The sequence below is a fragment of the Pelophylax lessonae genome (assembly GCF_965119305.1).
Source record: "Pelophylax lessonae genome assembly, chromosome: 2".
In the NCBI taxonomy this organism is placed as follows: Eukaryota; Metazoa; Chordata; class Amphibia; order Anura; family Ranidae; genus Pelophylax; species Pelophylax lessonae.
Genome location: NC_138769.1, coordinates 333,446,334 through 333,471,320, shown reverse-complemented (window position 1 = coordinate 333,471,320; position 24,987 = coordinate 333,446,334). Strand labels below are relative to the sequence as shown.

General features: G+C 46.9%; 1 protein-coding gene across 2 annotated transcripts in view; it reads right to left on the bottom strand.

Annotated features, from left to right (window-relative positions):
• ZMYM4 (zinc finger MYM-type containing 4) overlaps positions 1–24,987 on the bottom strand; it is a 209,673-nt gene that overhangs the window by 113,257 nt on the left and 71,429 nt on the right. For both annotated transcript variants that reach the window (XM_082244488.1, XM_082244487.1), the window contains exons 4-6: positions 24,203–24,373; positions 8,134–8,212; positions 7,630–7,933 (exon numbers count right to left, since the gene is read on the bottom strand). In XM_082244488.1, the coding sequence (XP_082100614.1) occupies positions 7,630–7,933; positions 8,134–8,212; positions 24,203–24,373 (554 nt within the window). The remainder of the gene's footprint in view (positions 1–7,629; positions 7,934–8,133; positions 8,213–24,202; positions 24,374–24,987) is intronic.

The window sequence follows — 24,987 nt, the reverse complement described above, 5'->3', positions numbered from 1 at the left end:
ATCCTTTTCTCTGATGTTAATTGACAGACACAGCTGCATATCTTCATTGACTGATGGGTTATGCTGTTCTCCTTAGGAGTAGGACACTAGGCAAAAAAGGGTTAAAGCTTGACTACGCCTACAGGGCAGTCCCAGGGGGTATACTCCCACTTCTTGCTATAGGATCTCTGTTTTTTAACAAGCAGTGTCAGAAGAATACATAATCCAACTCCACAGAGGGGTGGGTGCTGTGTCCGTCAAAGAAACATCAGAGAAATGGATTTTACGGTAAGGCAAAAATCCAGTTCTCTTTCATTGATTGACGGACACAGCTGCATATCTTCATTGACCAATGGGACATCCCAAAGCAGTGTCAGAATGAGGGGTAGGGAAAAAAAACGCAGCAAAAAAAAAAAAAAAAAAAAAAAGGCTTAACGAAGCCAACCAGGTAACTGAAGAGCTCAACTAGGAACAACTGGAGCTCACCTACCAAAAAATTGCACCCTCAAGAGGCAGAAGCCTCTGCAACAATGGCCTGCAAAACCCTGCGGCCAAAAGCAGCATCTGCAGATGCAAAACTATCCACCTTGTAAAACCTGGTGAATGTGTGTAGAGACGACCAAGGTGGCCGGTTTACAAACCTGGACCACCGATGCCCAATGACGGAAGGCCCAGTAGGCACTAAGCGCCCTCATAGAATGCGCCTTAACAGGGAATTGATGGAATAAGCTTGCACCACCGTCTGCCTCATTCATCTGGAAATGGTCGCAGCGGATACGGCCTGCCCCCTACGAAAACCATCTGTAAAGACAAAAATGGAATCCCATGTGTCGCCGCCAGGTACACCCTAATGGCCCGAACCACATCCAGAGAATGCAAGGCAATTTCTTTTGGATGTTTTGGCTTAGGACACAACAAAGGCAACACAATGTCTTCATTTAAGTGGAACCCCGAACCGACCATAGGGAGGAATGATTGACAGGGACGTAGAACCACTTTGTCCCTGTTAACAACCAGGTAAGGTGACCAAAAGGAGAACACAGCCAGCTCAGCTCCTGCGCACAGAAGTAATAGCTACTAAGAAAGTCACTTTCTGTGACAAGGTAAGCAGAGGAATCTCACAAATATTTTCAAAGGGAGGCTTTTGAAGGACCGACAGTACCATATTAAGATCCCACGGGAGCACCAGGGACCATACCAGAGGAGCCAGGTGGCGAACCCCCTGCACGAAGGTGCAAACCAAGGAATCTGTGGCCAACGGCCTTTGGAAGAAAATTGCCAAGGCTGAAATCTGGCCCTTAAGGTGCCCAGGGCCAAACGTTGATCTACACCTCTTTGTAGAAACTCCAGCAAACATGATACACCCACCACCAAAAAGTAATGTAAAAACTTTGTTTTACGCTTTGAAAAAAAAAAAAACAAAAAAGAAAACCGCTGCACTGGTGGCACTACAGGTCCTAGCAGTGCTGTAATAGCAGAAAAAGGGAGATATACCGCCCCAGGAACTCACCAACCGACTAAAGCCCCGTACACACGTACCGATCGTCGTCATACAAACGTCGGCGGACGAAAGATCTGCCGATTGTACGCTTGTTAGTATGGTGCCTCCGACAGCTGTCTGCGCACATTCTGCGGACAAGAGTCTTTCTTGCAAACATGAAAATTTTTGTATGCCGACACCAGAACGGACGATTGTTCGCCAGTCAGTACAGAATTCTGCCGACAGACCGCAGATTTGCAAGACTGGGCATGCTCAGAAAAGAAAAAACACAGGGAAAGTTAACCATTACATGACATCACTTCTGCAGTCAGCTGAAGTCGGCAGACAACATTCTTGTGCTGTCTTTGCACTTTTCAACAGACATCGACATCCCGGGGAGAAAAGACGAACGTTTGTATGACGACGATCGGTACGTGTGTACGGGGCTTTAGAGGGAGACAGAAGCGCCAACAGACTGCTGAGCTGTCACTAGAGGGCCCCCTGCCATGAACCGATTTGTTCTGGCTTCAAGAAAATGGCCACCACTCTACAGTATAGGAGCAACCAAAACATGCGGCCACTGGAAAATAACGGTGCCATGCGGTGAGGCGCGCGATTCCCAGGACCCACAAGGATCCCTGAGGTACTGTCAGCAGCAAGAGGGGCCTATACAGGACCCCTGCCCCCAGGATAAATACTACACAAAAAAGCAAGTGGAGCTGCCGTCAATGCGCTCCCTCTCCCCTTCCAATCACAGCTCACCCACACCACAGAGAGAAAAATTCAACAATGTAAAACAGTAACATTTCTCGATTATCCCAGAATGAGAGCAGGGGGTGCTAGAGCAGGAGTAACCCTGTTAGTGAGGGGGGGGGGGGGGGTTGCGTCTGGGTAGACAGACCTATAGGGGGGGCTACCGACCCAGGGAGGGGCCCACGTCCACCCAAAGTTTGTCCAAGGGAGAGCGGGGGGGCACTACTCGCCACACTGAACAGATCACCTCCCCATCTTGGGAGCGGGGGGGTGCTGCAGGCCAGAGGTACGCTGCAACTCAGGCCACAACCAGTTTGTGTGTGTCCTCACGAGGTGTTTCACTCGCAGGCCAGCCCCCATCCTGTAGGGCTATGTCGCGGCCAACCTAGCGCAGAGCTATGGCCTGCACGCGCTCGGTGGCTGGCCAGACTGGGGAGACCCTAAGGGTCTAGGATATCCAGTCTAGGAGCAGAAGAATCATCCTCACTGAGCACGCAGGCATCCGTGGCGGCCAAATCAGATTCAGGATCCGATGAGACAGAGGAAACCAGTTAAGGCAGGGGACACTTTTTGCTGACCCATTTTTCCAGGACCAAATCTACCTTGGAAACCAAGGACTCCAGAGACGCCGGCAGTGAAGACAGTTGTCGGGACCCGGCAGCCTCTAAAATGGCATCAGGTGGTGAAATATACTCCAGGAGCTCGAAAACGATCCCAACAGGAATGGGGGCCCTGGCAGGGTCCCCCACCAGGCCCAGCCCCCTCCACAAGTTTAATCGTCTGATTGCGCGCTCCCCACACACCTCCATCGCCAGCTCAATGCCCCAGACCATCCGAAAACAGTATGTCCACCCCATGGGGAAGGGAACAAGGCCTGCAGAAGACCACCGAGAAACGAGAAACGGGGGGGGGGGGGGGGGGAGAAGAGGGATGGAGGAGGGATGGGGGAGCTGTCTGTGAAGTAGGGGAGCCCGGGTGTCAGACCATCCCAGGGAGGAGCCCACATCCACCTCAAAACCCTCCAGAGGTAGAGGACAGCTACTTACCACACCAGAAACAGGGAGGGTATTACTCCGCACAGACCACCACTCCATCGTAATGTGGGTGCTGTCGGCCAGGAGGAACGCTGCAACTCAGGCCAAAGCCAGGTCGTATGCGCCCTCGTGAGACGTTTATCTCGCAGGCCAGCCCCCGTCCGATGGGGATATGTCGCGGCCAACCTAGCGCAGAGCTGCAGTCTGCACGCGCTAATGGCCAGAATAGGGGACCCCCTGGATCTAGATTATCCAGTCCGGCAACTGATCGTAGCTTCTCATCAGGAACAAAATAATAAAGAGGAAAAAATTCCATAAAGATAAAAAAAAAAAAAAAAAATCGCCAGGACCAGAGAGATTCCAGCAAGGAACTAGGTCCTTACACCTGACTAGGCAGAAAAAAAAACTGAGTACCTATAGAAGAGAGTGGGAGTATATCCCCTGGGACTGCCCCATTGGCGTAGTCAAGTTTTCTGCCTAGTGTCCTAATTCTGTAGCAGTCAGTATAACCCACGTAGTCAAGATGAGGAGTTGTGTCCGTCAACAAACGAAATTGCAAATTTTAACCAGTGTCCAATCACATGAAGGTAGCTGCACATAACCAATGTTCACCAAATAAGGCATTCCAGGATTCCTTAAATGAAACCACCACATCTCATACACTGAGCCAGCATGCTAGCATGTGAACAATCACTACTTCGAAGCATAGTTGCTTAGAGGTTTCCAAAAAACATCACAACTGAACCACACTGCTTCAGACAACTGATTAAAAAGTTGAAAGACACAAGGACATTGCATGATGTTGTAGAGGTCCCTCCTAAAGGTTATGATCCATTGTGGTTTTCACAAATCATACCCGCTGCTAAAAAAAGGATTGGAAGTAGCAGAAGTTAATTGACACGAAGACGTAAATAAGGAATGCCTTCTGTCCACCAGTGAAATCCTAAAAGGAGATGTGCAGCCAAAGCTCAGTTGGCTGTACCATCTCCTATGGAACACAGGAGTGTAGTTCGTTCTGCACTCCTGTGTCCCCTTTTCAGCAGGGAGCGGACTGAAGTCTGCTTTCTGCTGACGTCGCAGATGTCGGTCCAGGCACTGCGTCATCGTGACCACAGAGTCGGGACGCGTCGGGTGCCCGAGCCAGCCTCTCCATTGCCCAGCGCTTCAATGAGCGAGAATGGGTCAGAGCAGAGAGCTGCTGACTGGTAGTCAGCAGCTCTCTGCACAGGGAGCTGTCAGAACCCAGGGAGGTTCTCAGTGTAGAGGCGCCAGGGGACAGATGCAGCATCGGTCTGTATCCCCCTAGGTAAGTATACATGGGGGAAAAAAATCAAACCCATTCTTCTCTTTTAAAGATAGTGAGAGTCTCAACTTCTGAGGTGGTATACCTGTTAAAGGTATGAAAAAGAATCCACAACAGGTAGGAACCATTTCTCTGCAAAGGTCCTATTAAAAGGAAAACGCTGTTCCACACTAATAAAATGAAGCCACAGAAAGAGGTTTCAAGCACTGAGTGCATAAGGAAAGTCTTTGCCAGAGCACAAGCTCTAAAACATCCCATGTCTGGTACAGTAAAGCTGATCCCCTGGACATAAATGCATAGCAGAGTTTACATCATCAATGAGATTGGAAACACCACATTGCATGCCTGAGTCATATAGGACAAAGGTCCCAACCATCTGAAAGCAGTGGCATAACCTAAATAGTCTAAAGACTTCAACAATTCCTATGTATCTCAATGAACATGAAGGAAACTATTTTCTAAGATATGCACCAAGGGAAAGCATTCAAGATGTTCTGGAACCTATGGTTGTGCTTGCAAACCATGTGTTAAAAAAAAAAAAAAAAAGAAAGGGCAGTCTTCCTAGTGGCCTAACTCCAACAACCCTATGCAGCCACAGTTGTGAAACGAGGAAGAAAAACCTTCTAAATAGCAAAAATGTGGGCAACAGGCCAACCAAAACAGAAAGGGGATGTGTCCCTTAAGATAGGAGAAAAAGTTTTTACAATGAGCACAAAAAACGTAAGAAAACCTAGCTCTAAATATTATGTAACCTGTGGGATTTCCAAAGGCAGTCCCCTAAATGAGACGGCAAAATCTTCACCCAAGACAAGAGACAGAACAAGACCTTGAAGCACAAAGAAAAAGAAAAAAGAAAAAAAGAAGGTTGACCACACAGCCACCTGCAACACCATGAGGTCAAACTAACGTCCATAAATGTAGCCACATCCCCCTTGTAAACTTGCTTAAGGCGTGGATGGACTAAGATGCAGTCTTAAACTCGGGACACTGAAGCCTGGTGTTGAAAGCCACACGAGACGTCTTAAACCAGTAGAAATGGGGAAGAGGCCTTACCTGCGCAGTATACTAAACTGATGTGGGATTATAGCCACTAGAAGGCATCTCCATTTTGGTTTTTAAATTGGTGTCTAAAACTCCTGTAGATGGCAGCAAACCATAGGCTACAAAATATTCAGAGCTATGCACTTCAATAAATGGAGAAACAATATTACTGTACGATTTTAGGCGCCTTTCACACGAATGGTAAGATTTCAGCTTGCGGAAAGAGGAACTTATTTACCGCAGCTAAATGCAGACAATGCATCTCTATGGCCCCGTTCACACACTGCGTTTAGCAACGTTTTCATAACATAAGGTTTTGTGCATTTAGGAAAAATAAAGTTGACAGCGTCCAGGAGCGATGTACCACAGCTATCTGTATATAAACACAGGTAATCGCAGTACAAAGAATAAGTAAACAGTAGCTATACAAAAGGCAAGAATTTACTACAGCAGCTAAATGCAGCCGCACGTAAACACAGGTAATCTCACATAATCGCAATGTACAAATGTGAATAAACTTTGTGCCATAAGTGTTGGAATGACAAAATAACAAAACATGCTTTTACCAAACGGCACAACAACCGCCCTTGTGAAAGGGGCCAATGAGATACCCAGTAAAGTGAACATCTATCCATTGTGATAACCACCATTTGTAATGAAGACTACCCAATGGATGGATTGGCCGTTCACACTTTGTTGCCCTTTGCAAATGTTAAATTGTAATATTTGAAAACCAAGAATCTCCATTTTAATACAAAAAAAAAAAAAAAGAGAGTGTATACCAGTACGCAGGGTGTTCCTTGAGAATATGAGTAGTTACATAGTATCACAACTTTTTATACACAGAATTCCAAAAGACTCTATTCACACCTGAGCGTATGGTTTTCAGGTGTTTTTTCTGTTTTTTTTTTTTTCCAGGCATTTTTTGCAGGTGTTTGGAGGCAGGCATTGAAATCTAACAAAAACGCTTGAAATCTGCCAAAAAAAGAAGCTCATGTACTTTGGGCTTCAGGCCTTTTGCTGCAGGTGAAAAAACGCTCCTATCTGAACAGGGGCCATTAAAATGAATAGGATTTTGCTTGTTGGGCGTTTTGAAACTGTAGCGATGAGCGTTTTACGAGCTGAAAAACGCTCAGGTGTGAACAGGGCCTAAATAGTCAAAAGTATTAGAGTGCATTCACACCTGTGAATGCACGCTTTCTCGGATTAAATGGGAGAACCCCAATTGGGGTTCTCACTATTAGCTATGGGAGGCAGCCCCCCTAAAAGCAATTGGAGGCTGCCGGCTTCCACAGCTAATTGTGGCCACTCGCATGTAAATCGTTCAGGTAGCACATGTGAGTGATTGGCCTGAGAAGCAGGCAGTCTGCATCCAGGGCTGATCGCTTACACATAACTGTATGAGCAATTACACGCGTGTTGCTGTGATTAGCTGCAGGAGCCGACAGCCTTGCATTACATTCAATGGGGCTGCCTCCCGGAGCTAAATCTCAGGTCCCCCCACTGGAGTTCTTGCATTTAATCAAAGAACAGGTGCATTTGCAGGTGTGAACGCATCTTATACTGTTGAGATCGAAGCCCAGACTCATTTTTAATTCTTCTGTAAGCCTTATACTAAAAATATTTACATTTTTAAAAAGCCTTAAAACGGGGTGGGGGAAATCAGCCGAGATAGATGCTGGTGTCCTGTATCCTCTTTTTTCCTTCCCCACTCTCTATACCTTCCCTTTCTCCAAAGGAAGTCTGCTACCTTTTTCCGTTTCTATCCCCTTTCTTATACGATCTGATCCTAGATTCTGAAACTGTTCTTGGTCTTCTTTGTTAATCTTCTAGTTGTTTATGACACTTTTTGGAGGCTACAAAACTATTCCAGCATAATACCTACATGTACTACACTGATATAATATAAACAATGTTCCTTCTTGGTTGGTACACAATCTGATTCTCATTACAATTGTGAAATACGGAACAGATTTCAAAGTTTAAAAATGCTTTATTTTTTTTATTATCTGTACCTTGAAAACTTAAATACAACTTACTTTGAGCAGCTGGAACAGGTCTTCCTGGTGGTAGCAGGCATAGGTGGTCGGGCGGGGGGTACATTGTAGCCAGTAAGGCAAAGGGTAGAACAGAAAAGCTGTGTAGACCCCTTACGTTGGTATGCGGTCTGTCCTTTTTGAAGAATCTTTTTGCAGCCTGAACAGGAAACCCTGACAGAGGTTGTGGGGACTGCAGGAACTGCAGGAACAGCAGGAACAGCAGGAACAGCCGGAACAGCAGGAAGAGACTTATTCAAACCTGGAGAACTTAGTGGACTCTGTATTCCACTTGAGAGCTGAGGGGCTATAAAGAGAAAAAAGAAAAAGGTAAAGATGACCAACTAAGCCAAAAAACAGTGAGCTGAATTGAGTACAGTATACCACAGGACAACTGGTTTTACTTGTATTAAAGAAATTGCTTTAGGGAAAAAAAAAAAAACAGAAAACAAAAATAGTACATCTCTTAAAAAAGTTCTCTCACATCCATACACAAAACACACTCACCTAGGGGGCTGCCACTGACTGAAAAGACTGCACTGATTTTCAGTTCCCCTTCAGAAACTTTGGGTTGCTGGGAATATTCCTGTGATAAAGGGAAAAAATAAGGTAAAGGTTTTTTTACTTTAACTTTTATTCCACCTCATCCCTTGATAAATCTTATTAAAAGATCAACCCCACACCAAGAAAGACATTAGCGTTATATTTTATTACTCGGAATAAGTGAACCAATGTATACTGCAACTATACAAGCAGAGCAGTGTGGATTTACTGCTACTATACATTAGCATTTAGGTTTAACCTGAGTTTATTAACAAATTTCTTACATATACAGACAGTAAAGAATAGAATATATCCAAGGGAAGAAAAGCCATCATGAGGTGTGCTTTAATAAAAAATACAAATAAGTGAAATATCTGAAGCATGGGTTAACAATGCAAATAGCCTGTCAGTGCTCAGACCAAACCCCGAAAACTGCATCAAGTTGGTGTGCATGGCTGTTGTCCCAGAAGGAAGCCTCTTCTTCCGCAAACAGTTTGCTGAAGACAAGCAGACTAAGGACATGGATTACTGGAACCATGTCCTGTAGTCTGAGGAGACCAAGATAAACTTATTTGGTTCAGATGGTGTCAAACGTGTGTGGCGCCAACCAGGTGAGGGGTACAAAGACAAGTGTGTCTTGCCTACAGTCAAGCATGGTGGTGGAAGTGTCATGGTCTGGGGATGCATGAGTGCTGCTGGCCCTGGGGAGCTACAGTTCATTGAGGGAACCATGAATGCCAACATGTACTGTGACATACTGAAGAGGAGCATGGTCCCCCTCCCTTCAAGGACTTGGCCGCAGGGCAGTATTCCATCATGATAACGACCTCAAACACACCTCCAAGACGACCACTGCCTTGCTAAAGAAGCTGAGGGAAAGAGTGATGGACTGGCCAAGCATGTCTCCAGACCGAAACCCTATTTAGCATCTGTAGGGCATCCTCATACTAAAGGTGGAGGCGCACAAAGTCTCTAACATCCACCAGCTTTGTAATGTCATCATGGAGGAGTGGAAGAGGACTCCACTGGCAACCTGTGAAGCTCTGGTGAACTTCATGCCCAAGAGGGTTAAGGCAGTGCTGGAAAATAATGGTGGTCACACAAAATATTGACACTTTGGGCTAAATTTGGACATATTTCACTTAGGGGTGTACACACTTTTGTGACCAGCGGTTTAGACATTAATGGCTGTGTGTTGCATTTTGAGGGGACAGCAAATTTACACTGTTATACAAGCTGTACACTCACTACTTTACGTTGTAGCAAAGTGCAATTTCTTCAGTGTGTATATATCAGGGGCGTTGCTAGGTGGGAAAAAGACCAGGGGCTTCAGCCCGAAGGTAAATTTGATAACCCCTCCCACATTTTAAAGGAAGTCCCGCCCAAGCTCCTCCCGCATTTAAAAGTACCGCCCAAGCTCCACCCAATGCCCCCCCTCAGTCAAGGGTCAGTCAAGGGGTGGTATGGAGAGGAGTACAGGGGGTCAGACATGGGGTGGGATGGAGAGGGTCAGACATGGAGAGGAGAAGGTCAGACATGGAGAGGAGAAGAGAGGAGAGAAGAGAGGGTCAGACATGGAGAGGAGAAGAGAGGGTCAGACATGGAAGGAGAAGAGAGGGTCAGACATGGAGAGGAGAAGAGAGGGTCAGACAAGGAGAGGAGAGGAGAGGAGAGGGTCAGACAAGGAGAGGAGAGGAGAGGGTCAGACAAGGAGAGGAGAGGAGAGGGTCAGACAAGGAGAGGAGAGGAGAGGGTCAGACATGGAGAGGAGAAGAGAGGGTCAGACATGGAGAGGAGAAGAGAGGGTCAGACATGGAGAGGAGAAGAGAGAGTAAGACATGGAGAGGAGAAGAGAGGAAAGGGTCAAACATGGAGAGGAGAAGAGAGGAGAGGGTCAGACATGAGGGGAAAGGGTCAGACATGGAGAGGAGAGGGTCAGACATGGAGAGGAGAGGGTCAGACATGGAGAGGAGAGGGTCAGACATGGAGAGGGTCATATATGGAGAGGAGAGGGTCATATATGGAGAGGAGAGGGTCAGACATGGAGAGGAGAGGGTCAGACATGGAGAGGAGAGGGTCAGACATGGAGAGGAGAGGGTCAGACATGGAGAGGAGAGGGTCAGACATGGAGAGGGTCATATATGGAGAGGAGAGGGTCAGACATGGAGAGGAGAGGAGAAGAGAGGAGAGGGTCAGACATGGAGAGGAGAGGGTCAGACATGGAGAGGACGAGAAGAGAGGGTCAGACATGGAGAGGAGAGGGTCAGACATGGAGAGGAGAGGAGAGGAGAGGAGAGGGTCAGACATGGAGAGGAGAGGGTCAGACATGGAGAGGAGAGGGTCAGACATGGAGAGGAGAGGGTCAGACATGGAGAGGAGAGGGTCAGACATGGAGAGGAGAGGGTCAGACATGGAGAGGAGAGGAGAAGAGAGGAGAGGGTCAGACATGGAGAGGAGAGGGTCAGACATGGAGAGGACGAGAAGAGAGGGTCAGACATGGAGAGGAGAGGAGAGGAGACGAGAGGAGAAGAGAGGAGAGGGTCAGACATGGAGAGGAGAAGAGAGGAGAGGGTCAGACATGGAGAGGAGAAGAGAGGAGAGGGTCAGACATGGAGAGGAGAAGAGAGGAGAGGGTCAAACATGGAGAGGAGAAGAGAGGAGAGGGTCAGACATGAGGGGAGAGGGTCAGACATGAGGGGAAAGGGTCAGACATGGAGAGGAGAGGAGAGGGTCAGACATGGAGAGGAGAGGGTCAGACATGGAGAGGAGAGGGTCAGACATGGAGAGGAGAGGGTCAGACATGGAGAGGAGAGGGTCAGACATGGAGAGGAGAGGAGAAGAGAGGATAGGGTCAGACATGGAGAGGAGAGGGTCAGACATGGAGAGGACGAGAAGAGAGGGTCAGACATGGAGAGGAGAGGAGAGGAGACGAGAGGAGAGGAGAAGAGAGGAGAGGGTCAGACATGGAGAGGAGAAGAGAGGAGAGGGTCAGACATGGAGAGGAGAAGAGGAGAGAGGAGGAGGAGGAGAAGAGAGGGTCAGACATGGAGAGGGGAGAGGGTCAGACATGGAGAGGAGAGGGTCAGACATGGAGAGGAGAGGGTCAGACATGGAGAGGAGAGGGTCAGACATGGAGAGAAGAAGAGAGCAGAGGGTCAGACATGGAGAGGAGAAGAGAAGAGAGGAGATGGTCAGACATGGAGAGGAGGAGAGGAGATGGTCAGACATGGAGAGGAGAAGAGGAGAGAGGAGAAGAGAAGAGGAGGGTCAGACATGGAGTGCTGGCGGGTACTGCTGGTGGTTACCCCGCTGGTGGGTAGTGCTGGGGGTTACTGCTGGCAGGTAGTGCTGGTGGGTACTGCTGGGGGTTACTGCTGGTGGGTAATGCTTTCGGGTACTGCTGGTGAGTAATGCTGGTGGGTAGTGCTGGCGGGTAATGCTGGTGGTTACCGCTGGCGGTTACTGATGGCGGGTAGTGCTGGGGGTTACTGCTGGCAGGTAGTGCTGGTGGGTACTGCTGGTGGTTACCGCTGGTGGGTAGTGCTGGGGGTTACTGCTGGTGGGTAATGCTTTCGGGTACTGCTGGTGAGTAATGCTGGTGGGTAGTGCTGGCCGGTAATGCTGGTGGTTACCGCTGGTGGGTAGTGCTGGCGGTTACTGCTGGCGGGTACTGCTGGTGGGTAGTGCTGGGGGTTACTGCTGGCAGGTAGTGCTGGCGGTTACTGCTGGTGGGTAAAGCTTTCGGGTACTGCTGGTGAGTAATGCTGGTGGGTAGTGCTGGCCGTTAATGCTGGCGGGTAATGCTAGCAGGTAATGCTGGTGGTTACCGCTGATGGGTAAAGCTGGTGGGTAGTGCTGGTGGTTACTGCTGGCGGGTACTGCTGGTGATTACCAGTAGCTTAACAGCTAAGCTCATACAGAGCTGGGCCTGGTTGAAATATTCAATATATATATTTCAACCAGGCCCAGTTCTGTACGAGCTCAGCTGTTAAGTACTACTACTAGTAACATTTTTTTTCTACTCAAGTAAAGAAGCATAGAACCTTTGGCAAGCTTTCTTTGCTCCCTGTGCGTCCTTTACAGAGATTTCTCCCATCTTCCTGTCCCAGTGACACACACCAGCCATTAAAGAAAGTCCTGCCAAGTTCCAACAGTGGTAAATTAATGCACATGTATGTTACTGGGTCTCCTACTATAATTTCTACGCTAAGCGATCACCTGGTCCCTCACAAAGCAATCCTCTTCTCTTCCCCAACGATAGCCGGCTGCTGGCAAGCTTTGGCCTGCCCGCCCTGCCGCCTACCTAGTCCTGGCTGGTGGTCACCACATGTCCTCTCTTCTCCCTCTCTGACTGGAAATGGCACCAGTGCCAGAAGAGGGAGGTGGCCGGTGGGTGGAGTCAGTTCATGGCGCGGAGGCGGAATTCTCGGGGGGCCGCCGCGCGCTCTGCTGCTGCTGTCACGTGACCTGACGCTCCTGTACTGACGTCACTGGTTGCTAGATGCTAAGCGGCAGGCTAGCAACCAGTGTGTCAGCGGCTCCGCGGCTTGCAGGTGAGAAGGAAGGAAGGAAGGAAGGAAGGAAGGAAGGAAGAACGACCGAAGGCAGCGAAGGAGTACACAGCGGCAGTCAGCCAGCCAGGTGAGGGGGTGGAGGAGGCTCGGGGCTAACAGTTTTCTAACTTGAAGAGGAGACTCGGGGCTTTTCAAAAAGGGACACTTGGGGCTATAGCCCCTGTCAGCACCCCCTGCCGACGCCACTGGTGTATGTATATATATATATATATATATATATATATATATATATATATATATACACACACACACACACACACACACACACACACACACACACACACACACACACACACACACACACACACAGTGTTCAGCATAAACGAGTACACCGTTTTTGAAAAGAGATTGTAATCAAGATCCCAATGAGCACAAATACAATTTCCAAAATTTTGACAAGACTTAATTTTATAGAACATTTGTTTAGTTCCATTACATGAAAGTATAGTAAATAAAATAACTTGGATTACAACATTTTCAGTTTTACTCAAATAAGTTGATGCAAAAATGAATACGCCCCACAACAAAAAAAAGACATACATCTAGTATTTTGTACAACCTTTATGATTTGTAAGGACAGCACCAAGTCTTCTACTCAAAGAATGAACAATTTGGCGACATATTGCAACATCTTTATCCATTCTTCAAGAACAACCTATTTTAGAGCCTGGATGCTGGATGGAGAGTGATGCTCAACTTGTCTCTTCAGAATTCCCCATAGGTGTTGGATCAGGTTTAGATAAGGAGACATACTTGGCCACTGAAACACTTTCCCATGTTATTCTTCAGAAATGCTACAGTGGCTTTGATGTGCGTTTTGGATCATTGTCATGTAGGTAAAGTGCACGACGACCAAGGGAACTGAGTGATGGTAGCATCTTCGCTTTCAATATACAGTAAACCCCCCTCCATTGCAGGGGTTACGTTCTGGACCCAGCCGCGAAAAGTGAAAATCCGCGAAATAGAAAAACCCTATTAAAATGCATTGTAGGCATGTTTTTTTTACTGTCACTGTACGTGTAAAAGCATTTTAAGGTCTTTAAACACACTTTTAAAACAATAGAAACTCATTTAAACACATAAAAGATACCGAGAGACATAGCAAGAGCTATGGAAAACACAAAAACATTTCATTTTTAATGATTTATATAGTAAAAATGGATTTTTGTAAAATCTTACCGTAAAATCCTTTTCTCTTAGCTCATTGACAGACGTAGTCCTCGGTGATTCAGCACCTTCGGGTTATGCTGCCCTCCACAGGAGTAGGACTAGACAGGAAATAAAATGCTCTGGCCACACCCTAGGGGCAGTCCCCGAGGGTATATCCTCTCTCTCTCTGCCACAGCAAATCAGTTATGTCACAAAGCAGTGTTTAGAGAATTTAACCCAACCCAACTCCAAAACAGAGGGGCAGGTACTACGTCTGTCAATGAGCTAAGAGAAAAGGATTTTACGGTAAGATTTTACAAAAATCCATTTTTCTCCATCGCTCATTGACAGACGTAGTCCTCGGTGATTCAGCACCTTCGGGACGTCCCAAAGCAGTACCACAAATGAGGGGTGGGAAAAATGGAAATTAAATCCAATCTAGAAGGCCCAACCGGTGCCAACTAGAAGTTTTACAATGCTCATCCTCAATGATGAGACTGAACAAAAAAATTTTTCAACAGAAAAAATCCTCGAGGTAGACCTCCGGTCTCCTCAAATTACGGCCTGCAAAACCTTGCGGCCAAATGAGGCATCCGCCGATGCCATCACATCAATTTTATAAAATTTTGTAAAGGTATGTACCGACGACCACTGACGCCTGATGGCGGAAGGCCCAGGAAGTACTGAGCGCTCGAGTGGAGTGCGCCCTAAAAGGGAACGGAGGACTCCGACCCTTAATAGAATAAGCCTGTACCACCGTCTGTCTAATCCATTTGGCGATAGTCGCGGCAGATGCAGGCAACCCCTTTCTGGGGCCATCCGTGATCACAAAAAGTGAATCCGTCTTACGGAACGATTCCGTAGCCTTCAGGTATACCCTGATTGCCCGAACCACATCCAAGGAATGCAACGCATGTTCCCGATGATGATTGGGCTGAGGACACAAGGAAGGTAGTACAATATCTTCATTCAGATGAAAATCTGAAACCACCTTAGGAAGAAAGGATGGCTTAGGATGAAGTACTACCTTATCCCTATGAATCACTAAGTATGGGGACTGGCATGATAAAGCAGCCAGTTCTGACACCCTGCGTGCAGAAGTGATAGCCACCAAGAAGGCCACCTTCTGGGATAAAGTAAGCAAGGGAATCTCCCTGATGTTTTCAAAGGGAGGTTTCTGCAGAACCGACAAAACCAAATTAAGATCCCAGGGCGGTAAGGGCGCGCGGACTGGCGGAGCCAGGTGCCGCACCCCCTGGATGAAATTCCGCACCAAGGACTTGGTAGCTAAAGGTTTCTGAAAGAAGATTGCTAATGCTGAAACTTGACCCTTGATGGTGCTCAAGGCTAGTTTCTGCTCAACCCCTTTTTGCAAAAAGGCCAATATTCGAGTCACCGAATAGGTACGTGGAGGAAAACCTAAAGATTCGCACTACGCGATATAAGTCTTCCATGTGTGATAATAGACTCTGCTGGAAGTCGCTTTCCTTGCTTTAATAAGGGTAGGAATGACTGAAGCTGACAACCCTCTGTCCTTCAGTACTTGGGTCTCAATGGCCAGGCCATTAAAACCAGCGACTGTAAAGCACGATGGTAGATTGGTCCTTGAGACCGCAGATACTCCCTGAGACGAAGTTCCCACGGAACGTCCGCGACTAGCATGTCCAAGTCGGCCAGGCCGGCTTGACAAGGCCAGCCTAGAATTTCTAGGACCACTGGCGCTGACTGGATCTGAACCAGGCGTCCCTAGAGCTATCTGGCCCCGACCATCCGAGAAAGTCTGGTCGTTTTCTGTTCCCACACATTTATCAGACACCCGATTCCTATCAGGAACGGTGATCTTTCCTGGTTGAACCTCAGGGACCGAAGTCACCTGGCGGGGGCGCACCTTAAGGCTGTGTAATCCTTTGCTTCGGGTTTGGCTGAGTCGGTCCTCTGTTTGTCCGACCAGCCCTTCTTGAACCCTCCTGGAGGAGTCTTGCCTTTCCCACTTGTTCCAGCCGGGCGTGCGAACCCTTTATGGGCGGTAAAGAAAGGTCCTCGCTTGTTACGAGGTCCCTTAGCTTTAGCAGCCTGTGGCAAGAAAGTGCTCTTGCCCCCAGTGGCGTCCTTAATGATCTCATCTAGGGTGGCCCCAAATAGGCGATTCCCCTGAAAGGGGAGATTCGTCAAGGTCTTTTTGGAACCTAGGTCTGCTGACCAGCATTTTAACCACAGCACACGTCTGAGGATTACCGCTGACATAGATGCATGCCCTAATAGGGAGGTAGCATCCAAGGCTGCGTCACAGACAAACTGTAGCCCTTGTATAATCTGTTCCATCAAATCAGATGTTCCCTGGGGGATATCTTTCCCCCTCAGGTCTTGGCATACCAATCTCGCCCATTCCGTTAGTGTCTGGGAAACTAGACCAATAACAATTACTGGTCTAAATGCTGACCCTATCAGGGAGAAGATAGTGCGGGACTCCGCTTCCACCTTTCGATCCACCGGATCCTTAAAGGACGAAGTGTCCTCCACTGGGATAACCGTGGCTTTATTCAGCCTGGAAATAGGTGGATCCGCCACTGGTGGTACCGTCCATTTCTTAATGAGGGATTCCTCAAACGGATAGCGTCTAGCAATACGCTTGGAAATAGTAAAGGTACGCTTAGAATGCTCCCATTCTTCTTTAATTTTATTACCAAAACACTTGGGTACAGGAAAAACCTTCACCGTTTTGATGGGCTTGTTAGTACCAAAGGGAATCTCAGTTTCAGTTGCCTCTGCCGGTAAAACCTCAAGTCTTAAGGTTTCCCGCACCGCCACAACTAGTGCGTCCACCAATGCTTCTTCCTGAATTATGGCGGAAGAATGAACGTCCTCCTCACTGTCTGAGGGAACTTTACCTGAGATAACAGCCCTTGCAGAGGGACCTGCAGCTGCAGTGATCATCTCTGAATCTGAGTCAGAGGGTGTCAGATGATATAGGGGTAGGCGGGGGTCGCTTTCTTGACCCCCGTCCCTGACAGGCCGTCTCCACCCGAGCCACCAAAGACTCCAAAACTGATGTAAATGCGTCTATACTCTGTGCACCGGCGGGTCCCGTGGTCCCCTCGAGGGAAACAGGTGGGGGTGCTTGTGTGGCAGGGTCCATGATAATTCCAGTTACTACCCGGAAAATTCAATCCAAAAATAAAACTTTTTTTTTTTTTTTTTTAGACCCCCAGCGCCACAAAGCCCCTCAGTGTTAGCTGCTCAGGGACCCCTATCGAGCGAGAGAGAGAGAGAGAGATAGACCCCCAGGCTCACCACTTGATGCTCAGAGTTTTCCACTGCACTTGTCTCAGCACTGTCTCGAATCGACAGGAAGTCTCTTGGCTGGCTGCCCGGGAAGAAAGGAGGCGGCTCCGCCCCTCCGTACGCCTTCCGGCGCCTCCCCTAGCTCCACGAGGTGTTTGGGTCACCTCAAACATGGCCGCCCCCATGCTGGAGACACGAGGCTACGCCAAAATGGCGGCCTCGTGCGATCTAGCAAACAATGGCGGCGGTTGTACCGAATAGCGGCGTGACTGCAGAGCATCACAACTCCTTCTCTACATGGGGATTTAGCCTGGTTGGCGGTACCGGACCCTGGCGGACCGCATGGCCGTCGGAAGGCCTGCTATTGCTGGAGACCTGACTTGGAAAGCAGTCTACATGTCCGTGGCTTCTGACTGGTAGGATACTTATATTATCACAGTAAGATTCCCATACTGCCACTGATTACAATCTTTTAACATATTTACAATTAGATTGTCAGCTCCCAAACCAAGCCTCCTGGCTTTTTAAAAATCACACTCAAAGTAGGGGGATCTGTGCCATGTTATAGGATAGAGGGGAACTCATCCTTACCATACAGAGAGGGGCCCGCGTTCACCGCAAGACCCGTCAGGGGAAAGGGGGAACATACTACTCACCATACCGGAACCAGGCGGGCACCAACTCCTGACAGTACCCATCTCCACCGGGGCGGGAGGGCTGTCGACCAATACGGACGCCGTGACTCATGGTCCTTGGCGTTTCAGCGAGACGTTTAACTCGCAGGGTCAGTCCCTCCAGTGGGACTATGTCGCGGCCGACCCAGCGCGGAGCTATGGCCTGTACGCACTCGTAGGCTGAACTGGGGTGACCACCGGATCTCAACATCCAGCCCGTCGCCCAGTTCAGCTTTCTTGCTTGAAGATCTCACAGGAACACTGGAGAAAAAAAGCTGTCTAAAAAATCTTAAGAAAAAAATCCTGCCAGGACCGAAGATCCCAGCAAGGTATCTAGGTCCTTACTCCTGACTAGACTGAAAAAAAACTGATTTGCTGTGGCAGAGAGAGAGAGGATATACCCTCGGGGACTGCCCCTAGGGTGTGGCCAGAGCATTTTATTTCCTGTCTAGTCCTACTTCTGTGGAGGGCAGCATAACCCGAAGGTGCTGAATCACCGAGGACTACGTCTGTCAATGAGCGATAGAGAAAATAACATTACAAAACAAACCGCAATATACCGGGACCGCAAAAACTGAACCGCGATGGAGCGGGGGTTTACTGTAGTGCAGTACATCTGTGAATTCATGATACCATCACTGAAATGCAGCCCCACAGAAGGACAGTGCCACAACCATGTTTCAATGTAGGCACCATGCATTTTTCTTTGTATTCCTCACCTTTGCTACGCCATCCAGTTATAAAACCATTGGTTCCAAAAACATTTACAGTGCCTTGAAAAAGTATTCATACCTCTTGCACTTTTCCATTATGTCATGTTACAACCAAAAATGTATTTTATTTACATGTATTTTATTGGGATTTTGTGTGATAGACCAACACAAAGTGGCACATAAAATTGTGAAGTGGAAGGAAATGATAAATGATTTTAAAAATTTTTACAATCAATATCTGAAAAGTGTGGTGCACTTTCCAATCCATCATCCAAAAAGAGAAGAGTATGGCACAACTGCAAACCTACCAAGACATGGCCGCCCACCTAAACTGACAGGCCGGGCAAGAGCATTAATCAGAGAAGCGGCCAGGAGGCCCATGGTAAATCTGAAGGAGCTGCAGAGATCCACAGTTCAGGTGAGAGAATCTGTCCACAGGACAACCATTACTCATGCACTCCACAAATCTGGCCTTTATGGAAGAGTGGCAAGAAGAAAGCTATTGTTGGAAAAAAAAAAAAAGCCATGTCGTCCCGTTTGCAGTATGTGAGAAGCCATGTGGGGGACACCGCAAACATGTGGAAGAAGGTGCTCTGGTCACAGGAGACCAAAATGTACCTTTTTTGGTCTAAAAGCAAAACTCTACAGTGGGGATCGAAAGTTTGGGCACCCCAGGTAAAAATTTGTATTAATGTGCATAAAGCCAAGGAAAGATGGAAAAAATCTCCAAACAGGCATCAAATTACAGATTAGACATCCTTATGATGTCAACAAAAGTTAGATTTTATTTCCATCATTTACACTTTCAAAATAACAGAAAACAAAAAAATGGTGTCTGCAAAAGTTTGGGCACCCTGCAGAGTTAATATCTTGTACTGCCGCCCTTTGGCAAGTATCACAGCTTGTAAACAATTTTTGTAGCCAGCCAAGTCTTTCAATTCTTGTTTGAGGTATCTTTGCCCATTCTTCCTTACAAAAGTCTTCCAGTTCTTTGAGATTTCTGGGCTGTCTGTCACGCACTGCTCTTTTTAACCACCGGAGGATTTTGCTGTCTTACGTCCAGGCCACTTTTTGCGATTCGGCGCTGTGCGACTTTAACTGACAATTGCGCGGTCGTGCGACGCCATACCCAAACGAAATTTATGTTTTTTTTTTACCACAAATAGAGCTTTCTTTTGGTGGTATTTGATCAACTGTGCGATTTTTACTTTTTGCGCTATAAACAAAAAATGAGCGTTTATTTTGAAAAAATAATATTAACATTTTTTTTATATGAAATTCCTCCCAAAAAATATGTAAAAATCAATTTTTTTTAATTTGGCCAATTTGTTTTCTGCTACCTATGTTTGGTAAAAAAAAAAAAAAAAATCACAATAAGCATATTTTGATTGGTTTGCGCAAAATTAATTTTTGGTGTTTTTTTTTTTTTAACGCGTAATGGCGGCGATCTGCGTTTTTTTTTTTGCGGGACTGCGACATTGCGGCGGACAGATAGGACCCTTGACTGACAATGACACTTTTGGGGGTACCAGTGACATTACTACAGTAATCAGTGCTATACATATGCACTGTTACTGTAAAAATGACACTGGCAGGGAAGGGGTTAATTTTATTGGAGAGGGAGGGGTTAATGTATGCCTGGTGCTTACTAACGTGTGGGGGGGGAGGTGACTGAGTGAGCCAGGGACAGATCGGATGTTCAGCTATGCTGAACACTCTGATCTGTCACTCCCTGTGACTTAGGAGATCCGCCCGCTCTGTTTACACAGGCGGGCGGATCTCCAAACTAGATTCCCCAACGATCGGGGAAGAGCGGCGGCGGTCGCCGCCGCTCCTCCCCTGGCCCGACTCCCGCTGTGAATGAAAACAGCGGGAGCGCGCCTCTGGCGGCGCGCGAGCGCCGCCTACAGGGGGAGGAGTCCAGCGATGTAGGTCTACGTCGCTGGACGATAACGAGCCACTGTGCCGCAGTAGCAGTACAGTGGCTGGAGGTAAAGTGGATAAGGTCTATTCAATTGCAAATGCCAATCCACCTCCACGGTGCTGGACAGTAAGCACAGAGCACACTAGAGAATGTCGGGCCCACAGGCCACCCTGAAGTCTTGTTTCTGATTGTTTGGTCAGAGACATTCACACCAGTGCCCTGCTGGAGGTCAGTTTGTAAGGCTTTGGTAGTGCTCATCCTTTTCCCCCTTGCACAAAGGAGCAGATAATGGCCCTGCTGATGGGTCAAGGACCTTCTACGGTCCTGTCCAGTTCTCCTAGAGTAACTGCCTGTCTCCTGGAATCTCCTCCATCCTCTTGAGACCGAGTGTGCTGGGAGATGCAGCAAACCTTCTGGCAATGGTACGTATTGATGTGCAAGCCTGGAGGCGCTGGACTGCCTGTGCAACCTTTATAGGATCCAGGAAAGGCCTCATGCTACCAGGGGTGACACTGACCCTAGCCAAATGCAAATGTAAAAAACAGTCACAAAAGATGAGTAGGGGGAGAAAAAAAAAAAAAAAAAAAAAGAATGTCAGTGGCCTCCACCTGTAAAACTATTCCTGTTTTAGAGGTGGTCTCATTGTTGCCCATCCAGTGCACCTGTTCATTTCATTAACTCTTCGATAAGATTTTAGAAAGCACATTCTAAATTCGTCCCAAGTTTGGCCGGCCTTAGTCTTTAAGCGGTTAAACTGACCTCATTTGCAGACCGAAGTTCAGCCCTTTGATCTCAAAGAACCAAATGATACAATGTTTCTTTTTATGTTGTTTCAAGGCTGAGCAATGTTGTGATAAACTTTGACGGCTGCCTTTCTGCCTTTTTTTTTTTTACACCTACGAGCAGAGAACTGTTCTGAACTGGTTAGGTGAATCGTGGAAGTGCCGGATTACGATCGTGAGGGGGTGGAATAGAGATCGCAATTTTTTTAACGAGTAATCATGCAGCCCTATGCTGTAGCCTACACGTCATACAGTAAGTAGTGTACTTTTCTGGATAGTGCTCATGCAACTTCCACTCTGTGCACCAAATACAGAAAGTCGCTTGCTTCTGCACCTCCACCACTCAGGAGAAGCTTTGCATTTTTTTTCAGTTAATACAAGGCATTTTCTAATTGGCCTAAGGGAGGAGAGGGGGCAGATTACATGACCGAAGAGGCATCCAAATTATTTGTTTGAGCCAAGCTGGTCCAAAATGTATTTAAACTAATGTCAGTTTAACATTAAACGTATTGCAAGTTCATACCAATTAACCCCAGCTGGAAAAAAAAAGCAAACACAGATTGGATACCATCAGAACAGCCAAGCAAAAGAAGGCCCATATTAAAAGTGACATGCGTTCTCAATATTTCTGTGGGGGGTGGAATGTATTTGTCCGTCATAAGCCGGGCTGTGGAGTCGGAGTCAATTTTGGGTACCTGGAGTCGGCAAACAATGCACTGACTCAGACTCCTACTAAATTTAGATTGGAATTAAAAAAAAAAGCAAGTTTAAATGTCCCAATTCACAAAAAGTTATAATTAATGACTTAGTATAAGGAAACTTATAATTGAGAAGGCCAAAAGTAAAAAGGAAGAACTACAGAAAGTTCTGAAAGGACGTTTTTGTCTTCCTTAAAATGGATGCATGCACACATCAGCGTCAATTATTTTGCTATTAATGATAGATTTGTGGATGAAAAAAAACAAAACAATAACACGGCCCCTCAGATTAAAGGACACTCAGGCACATCACACCAGTGATTACCTTTAGTTAGTGGAGGGTGTTCTAGAAGATTTTGAAATGACGTGTGTTTATGTGTTGACAAATAACGCTTCTAACATTTTGAGCACAATTGAGAAGATGAAGAAGGTAACAGATATTAGAGTTAGAGGAAGACAGCTCTGCAAGTATTGGAGAACGTTTAGAAACTGAAGAGAATGTTGACTTTTTTTTAGACAACTTTGTTGAAGCAGCATTGAAGCTTGCTACTATTCATCATATGTGATGTGCTGTTCATACACTGCAACTTGCCATAAGAGATGGATTAAAAGATCGCCATGCAGCTACACTAATTGGCAAATTACGGCAAGTAACTGTTGCAGCCAGGGCCCCGAAAACAGATGCAATTTTGAAAAGACGTGCGGGAAAAGGAGCCATTTTGGATCAAACAACTCGCTGGGGAAGCACTTATTTTATGGTGAAGCGTTTGCTTGAACTTAAAGACTTCATAGAAGAAATGGACAATTGAAAATCTTGCATTAACTAAAAGCCAGTGGACACAAACAAAAGAGCTGAAGAACCTTCTTTCTCACCCCTTCACTGTCACCAAGAGGTTGCAATGTGACGATTTACCCCGGGTAAATTCCTCTTGGAATGAAAGAGCCTGTTATATGGCCTGAACAAAAATGGAGGGGTTAATAGCTGAGGGCATTGCATCAAAGAGAGAGTCTTTTGCTGGAAAATGAAATCTTGTTAGCGGCTATTTAGGTCGACCCAATGAGCCGACTTTTGTTGAACAGTGAACAGACTGCTACTGGGAAAAAGGCCCTCTATGATGTAGCAGTTCACATGAAGGGATTACGACCTGAAATACCTCCACAGGATGAAGTTCTTTTAAGCAATAGTGGTAACTCAGGATCATCTTCTTCAAAACGAAGAATTACCGTATATACTCGAGTATAAGCCGAGTTTTTCAGCACATTTTTTGTGCTGAAAACGTCCCCCTCGGCTTATACTCGAGTCAAGGGAAAAAAAAAAGTCCCTGGCCGCTCCGACGTGCTTAAGCTTTAAAAATGGCGCCGCCCGGCGCATACATGTCATTGCGCACGCGCCGCCGCTCGGGAGAGGCCGGAAATAGCCGAAAGTATACGAGCAGCGGCGGCGCGTGCGCAATGACGTGTCGGCGCCATTTTTAAAATAAAGGCGCCTCTGAACAGGTAAGTGAAACAGCTGCACTACCTGCCATTATGCAGGGCTGCGGGCATACTACAAGGGATACAGTGCTGCGGCATGGTCCACCTGTACCATGCCCACAGCACTGCATCTCCTGTAGTATGCCCACAACCCCGGATCCTCTTGTACCATGCCAGTCACCCTGCATTCTCCTGCACCATGCCAGTACCCTGCATTCTCCTGTACCATGCCAGTACCCTGCATTCTCCTGTACCATGCCAGCCACCCTGCATTCTCCTGCACCATGCCAGCCACCCTGCATTCTCCTGCACCATGCCAGCCACCCTGCATTCTCCTGCACCATGCCAGCCACCCTGCATTCTCCTGCACCATGCCCGCCACCCTGCATTCTCCTGTACCATGCCCGCCGCCCTGCATTCTCACCCTAGGCTTATACTCGAGTCAATCATTTTTCCCATCTTTTTGTGGTAAAAGTAGGGGCCTCGGCTTATACTCGAGTATATACGGTAGACTGATTCCTTCTTAGACAAAATGGAAGTTGCTAAAGGAAAGCGAGTAGCCAGTAGTCCTGTGGTAATGACATGTATGTTGCCTTTCTTTCCTTCAAGGAATGTATAAAATACATTTGCATATTAATACAGAAGAGTCGGAGGAGTATGAACATTTATCTATCGACTCCACAGCCCTGGTCATAAGGGTACATAGGTCTATACCTACAAGTCATAATTCTAAGAATTGAGATAAAGGCATTTTATATTCTTACCTCAGAGTTATCAGGCTCCTCTTTGACTTTCTCCACAGCTGTGGAAGCAGGTGCCAAGGCCCGTTCATAATCTTCATCCATCGGTTCCTCCTTTATTCTTACCCCTGATGTATAAGAGTTGCCATGATTTTCACCCATTGGAGATTTGCTGCTATAGTTGTAACTAGATTCCTGCAAAGAAGAAAAGAAAAAAAACATTGTCTAAAGATGGCATTAGCAAAAATATACACAGATGTTAAATGATTTACCTTTTTTTAAAATCACATAAAAACGCACTATAAACTGCAACATTAAAAATGGAAAAAAAAAAAAAAAAAACACTCAAAAGAGGGAATTTTTTTGTTACCTGTAAATCCCTTCAATAAACTGAGGGGTGGCCACAGCAACTAGAACTGCCACAGACCCACAAAAAACAAGGTTTAAGGAATCAGAAAAATAAACGATCCGATGACCGCTTAAAGCACCTTGCAGCCGACATTCTCAGCTGAGCTGAGGCCTGACCATCCACCTGGTAAAATCTAAAGAACGTGTGAACAGAGACCAAGTGGACTTGCAATTCTGAGATTCAGACACTTCTTGCTGCAAAACCCATGAGACACTAACCGATCCGGTGGAATGAGTCCCAATAGGAAAAGGAGGAACTCTATGCTTAAAAGTTAAGCTCTGGAAATAAGTTGTCTAATGCACATGGTAATGCCAGCATGTGATCTATAAGAGCCTGTAGGAAGGACTATAGTTTTGTGAATAGAAGTTGTGGTTCCCAAGTAGGCAGTGAGAACCCTGAA